At 42.4% G+C, this 5,847-nt stretch overlaps 1 protein-coding gene across 1 annotated transcript in view; it reads right to left on the reverse strand.

Annotated features, from left to right (window-relative positions):
• Window positions 1–449: 449 nt before the first annotated feature.
• The window catches only part of ccnb3 (cyclin B3), a 30,498-nt gene continuing 25,100 nt past the window's right edge, over window positions 450–5,847 (reverse strand). Inside the window, exons 13-14 of the mRNA XM_063186895.1 lie at window positions 5,675–5,805; window positions 450–992 (exon numbers count right to left, since the gene is read on the reverse strand). Of these exons, the coding sequence (XP_063042965.1) occupies window positions 926–992; window positions 5,675–5,805 (198 nt within the window). The 3' untranslated portion in view covers window positions 450–925. The remainder of the gene's footprint in view (window positions 993–5,674; window positions 5,806–5,847) is intronic.

Below are 5,847 nucleotides of genomic sequence, written 5' to 3' on the forward strand. Positions count from 1 at the left end.
ATAGAACATCTTCATAGAATTTATTATACATTAAATAAATTATTCAAAGCTATGCACAGAATAGACCAAAATATATCTTGTAACTTTTGACTAATCAAAATGTAGACACCTTTGGCATTGTTATAAGCCATTTGCCATTCTACACCGATTCACTCCCTGGCCGAAATGCTGTCCAGAATCTCCCGACACAATCAAATGATTACTCAAGACACTGCTGGTACTACACCCCATCGCCTGGTTTCTATAAAAACGTCTAAAAGGTCCTTGATGCAATCCAGCATGCAAAAAACGGTCATAGTCCACCGAAGCTAACCTGAGACAACATCACCATCTGCTGGTGAAAGGGTGAAACTGCAGAAGAGAACACAGAAAAGTTGAAGCCATTATAAGTCAAATTCACCTTGGGCCAAGCAATGTAAAACAATAACAATAATGAATATAAGGGACCATTTTTCAAAATTGCTTAAAAATGCTGTTTTATTTCAGGAACAAGACTTTATACATAAATACTGAGTTTCATTATTAGGGTTAACATCACAACATGATACTGTACAACAAATAAAAGACAAGAAAAACATTAAGAACATTATATTATTTTAAAACTACTGTTTTAGTATTTTTACTCATTCCAGGGAAATAAAATCTCCTTTTTCACTACTTTATTCGTCAACAAAACGTCTGCTTTTGTAACATCTTTTTCCTCATCATGGATTCTATACGCAGAACGTCATATTTTCAAAAACACTGAAGAACACTTACATCCACATTGGCAAGAACATACACGTACAAAAACATTTTTATTATACAAAATGGCTTCCATGTACAATATAAATATAGAGTTTTGTTTCTATTTACAAGAAAGAAGTTGTGGTGAGATCCACAAGTCGTCTTGGTGCTTTGGGATGAGGTTGGTGAAGCCCTTCCTCTACTGCAGAAACTCTTCTAGCTTGGACAGACTCACGATGGGTACCTGGGCCACCTCAAAGAAGATTCTGGTAATGAAATAAGAAAAAAAAAATACAAATGAGAGAAATAACATTTACATTCATGTGAGCGGAACTGTCTGTAAAGATCACCATTTACACGAGTCAAGTTGGTGATAAGACTTGAGCTTTTAGACGTTTAGGAGCTTGAACAAGACAACAACTAAACTTAACTCACAAAAAAATGATAATGAAAAAAGATGATAATTACGTTCCGCAATTTCAGGAGCATGGAGACTTGAAGTGTGTGTGTGTGAGTGTGAGTGTGAGTGTGAGATGGAGAGATGGAGGGAGAGAGAGAGAGAGAGAGAGAGAGAGAGAGAGAGAGATAGAGAGAGAGAGAGAGTAAGCGAGTGAGAGAGAGAAAAAGAACTTAGAACGAAAGAAGGAAAGACAGAAAGAAAGAAAGAAAGAAAGAGTGTGTGTGTGTGTGTGGTGTCCACAGCTGTGTATTACACTCAGAAACTCTGACCCGTCTAATAGCAAACTGCTGCCATTGTTCTCTCCCCTCTGCCTTTTCTATGGCCATCTGTGGTTGACGTGAATCGGACAGAGTGATGAATTTGGCCATTATTGCCAAAAATGGCTAACAGCCAGCCCCAATCGATTCTAGAACTCTGAGGCAATGGCTCAGACTGGCGACTGGGGGGGAGCCAGAGAAAGGGAAAATTTGAAAAAAGGAAGGAAAAAAGAAAGAAAGAAAAACACGCAGCTGAAAGCAGTTAGAGGGGAGCAAACGTACTGAAAACACAATATTGGGGTAAGAGAGGGAAAAGAGAGAAAGACTACAGAGACAGAGGGAGCAAACGAGTGGGAGGAATAAATAATTAATTCAAATTGATACCAAAATAATCCAATTGAAAATGATACTGAAATAATCTAATTCAAAATGATACTGAACTTAGTGCGCAAGCCTTGAAAACTGGCAACTCTTTCTGTGGCAACCGCAAAACCAACCAAAAACAATGTGAGAACAAGTACACCACATGGGCACACATAGGAACGCCATTACAAAAATGTTGTGAAGGGGCTTGACTTTCCGTAGCATCTAGTTTCTGCGAGTTAAAAAGCGGTCATTTTATAGCCATGTTAACTAGGCCAAACTTGGGGAAACACCTTTTGAAATACATGTATTTTGCCAATGGCTTGCAACCTTGTTCTTCATATCCTTCCAGTAACTGCCTAATAAACAGCTCTCTCCATGCCCAGAGAGAGCGAGAGAAAGAGAAACAGAGAAAGAGAGAGAGCGAGCGAGAGAGAGAGCAAGAGCAAGAGATATTCTCCATGCAAAGCCTAGCTCTTAAAAAGTTTGCCTGTGTCTACAAAGTCCAGTCATCAGCATTCAGGATTGGTCAATCACTGAACATGGCGCAGTCCACACCAGTTTAGGTTAGAACGCCCATACTCCTAGTCCCAACACCTAAAGAATGCTGGCCTCCATAGAGGAAAATGCTGAATTCCTACATGTTCTAGAATCCCTATAGAAATATTCACAACTTCACAGGCTAAGAAAAAAAAATTATGGATGTAAACAACCAAAGAAATCAAGGCCAAACAGAGTGCCAGAGTTTAGTTAGGAGGGACACCTAACATTAGTTCTGCTGTCTGTAATCTTCTGATTATCTTCTGTAATGTTCAGTCGATCTGCTGACAGGTAAATTAATAGCTTATGAAATAAATAAATCCACCGTTCGTGTGGACTGAGTCACGGGGGAGAAGCTTGAAGAGATGCAGCCAAGTGCCAAAAGCAAAGGGCTCTTCTTTCACTCTTCACTCAAATCAGAGACAGACGTTGGAACGCGAGGCTACAGCGAGTGATGGAGTGCTGAATAGCCAACAGACAGATGATGAGAGAGAGAGAGAGAGAGAGAGAGAGAGAGAGAGAGAGAAGGGGGGGTGGGGGTAGACTACGCACATATTGACCTTGCAGAGTTCACAGCCATTGTAAAACTATAGCACAAAAAAAACTGCTTTCCCTTTTGCCCCAGGAAGTCTCTGTGGGTGGGTGGACAGTGGGAGTTGAGTCAACTCTGTGGGTGGGTGTAGTATAGTGGGAGTTCAGTCAAGTTCTACATTAAACTACGGCTCACATGAAAGCCTTGAGAGCCTCATGTTGCTGTAGCCTGGGAAATCCCATGCTGCTTTGCACAACTGTTCCGATCTGAAACACAGCATGGAGTCCACCTTCAGCGAGGGTACCAGATCACAGTCCCAATCTCTCTCCCATCAGAGAGCAGGGAGGTGTGGAAAGGCGATGGCCGGCAGTTTGTTTGAATAGATAGAGCGGACACAATTGGCTTTGGCTACGCATCAGACAAATGATACACATTCGTAACGCCCAATAAACAGCAGTCATCAATCGTAAACCACACACCCCCTACGGGATTTTCAGTAGGTAGGTCTCCAGACCTTATCTCACTTATGATTAGGTCTGGTGATAACCAGGCAAATGTCGCTGTACTCCAACGAAACTGACAACAGACACTAGTACTGAGATTTTGATTTTAAATAAATACAATTTGCTTCTTTATTTATTTTAATTTTTACTTAATTAAAATGCAGCCGATTGAGGACTGGAGACAAATGGGAAATGCTTAAATTACTAGTAAACACTGATTACAACATACGAAACCATGAAATGTCATTTCCAGTTTTGAAAAACTATCACTTGTGTGTGTGTGTGTGTGTGTGCGTGCGTGCGAGTGAGTGAGTGAGTGAGTGAGTGAGTGAGTGAGTGAGTGAGTGAGTGAGTGAGTGAGTGAGTGAGTGAGTGAGTGAGTGAGTGAGTGAGTGAGTGAGTGAGTGAGTGAGTGAGTGAGTGAGAGCGTGTCTTTGTTTTTTTTCTTTAAATAATAATTATTTTAATTTTGGCTGAAGAGGCACATTTGTAATAAGTTCATGCTTTGGCAATACAATACATTTTGTCATGCCAATAAATCTCTAATTGATTCAATTGAATGGAGTGAGTGTGTAGTTAATAACTTAACTTGAGTGAATAAGAGTTATGAATTAATTATGGAAAGGGAAACAGGGAAAGAAAAGTGTTGTAATTATTTTGAGTTCTCACTGGCTTTATATACCGGTATGTTTTCTCCTTCCTTCATAGATTTCGGTCTAGCCAGTACGATAACTCTTGTGTTCCTTGTTTAACCAAGACGAGAAGTTTACAAGGGCACGCAGACTCAGCGGGGGAGAGCTGTGAGAAACAGCTTTGTGTTCGTTCAAACAAAAAGGGCATATTTGGATTATGGCGGGACAGTAAAATTGACTCCCACAGAAGCACATGGGACCGAAGGGAACAGACACACTGACACACGGACGTGCACACACACACTTATCATTTTTAATAAATAATAAAAAAGTTAACCCATTTTTTTGTGTGTGAAACATCAGCAACTACTTATATATTTCAACATTACATGGTGGGTGGGCATTTCCATCCCTATCACGCGGCCGTGCCTGCTGAGCAATTGTGCCGTCCGTGTGTTTTTGTTGTTGTTGTTGTTGTTAGTGGTTCCACAACACTGGCTAGCCGTGGTCGTCCCTAGATAGACAACTGAAGTGGTGTGTGTGTGGTGTGGAGCTGCTATAGCGTTTCAGCTTTGCTTCTGCTCCCACAGTGGGCAAACCACCCACCAGGGTTGCCAGATGAGGTGGAAGATTTCCAGCCCCAAAAAAATCTTAAAACCCGCCTGGAAGCACTAAATCCCGCCCAATTCTATTGATTTCTATGGCCAAATTTTTTATTTTTTTTTTAATCCGTTTTTCCCCGCACACGGCCATCTTAAGCAGCCCAATTGGGCGGGAAACCGGCCAATCTGGCAACACTGCCACCCACCCAGACTCAGCCCCTCTACTGTGGCAAACAAACATGCAAAAAAAAAAAATCCCCTTCTGACATACAGATTCCAAGACGGATGGGGGGGGGGAGAGAAAATAAATAAATAAATACTAAAAATAAAACAAGTTTACATGATTGCTGAAAACTGAAAATGCAAGCCAGCTGTTATTTCGATTACAGTTGTCATTTTAGAGACAACGACCGTGTCATGGCATGAGTGGTGTGTACGTGTGTCTGAAAGAGACAGCTAGGGCTGTCCTGGACGGAGGATGGAGTGTGAGTGTGAGTGTGAGTGTGTGTGTGTGTGTGGTGTGAGTGTGAGTGTGTGTGTGTGTGTGTGCGAGTGTGTGTACGCGCGCCACTTACGGGTGTGAGTATTTGTGAGGCTGAGTGTGTGTGCTACTTAAGTGTGTGAGTATTTGTGAGTGTGAGTGTGTGTGCTATTTACGGGTATGAGTGTGTGTGTGTGTGTGCTACTTACGGGTATGAGTGTGTGTGTGTGCATGCTACTTAGGGGTGTGAGTATTTATGTGTGTGTGTGTGTGTGTGTGTGTGTGTGTGTGTGTGTGTGTGTGTGTGTGTGTGTGTGTGTGTGTGTGTTTGTGTGTGTGTGTGTGTGCGTGCATGTGTGTATGGATGGATTGTGTGTGTGTGTGTGTGTGTGTGTGTGTGTGTGTGTGTGTGTGTGTGTACGCACTACTTACGGGTGTGAGTATTTGTGAGGCTGAGTGTGTGTGCTACTTAAGTGTGTGAGTATTTGTGAGGTTGTGTGTGTGTGTGTGTGTGTGTGTGTGTGTGTGTGTGTGTGTGTGTGTGTGAGTGTGAGTGTGTGTGTGTGTGCGCTACTTACGGGTGTGAGTATTTGTTGCGTACCGCCTCCAGCTTGCCCTCCCTCTGGCTCAGCAGCATGGAGTGCAGTCTCCTGGCAACAGGGGCCACCTCAGACACACTGTAGCCCGAATGGAACTCCAGACACGGGGTCTATAGGATGGGGAGAGAGAGAGAGAGAGAGAGAGAGAGAGA

Source organism: Engraulis encrasicolus, chromosome 21 (assembly GCF_034702125.1).
Source record: "Engraulis encrasicolus isolate BLACKSEA-1 chromosome 21, IST_EnEncr_1.0, whole genome shotgun sequence".
In the NCBI taxonomy this organism is placed as follows: Eukaryota; Metazoa; Chordata; class Actinopteri; order Clupeiformes; family Engraulidae; genus Engraulis; species Engraulis encrasicolus.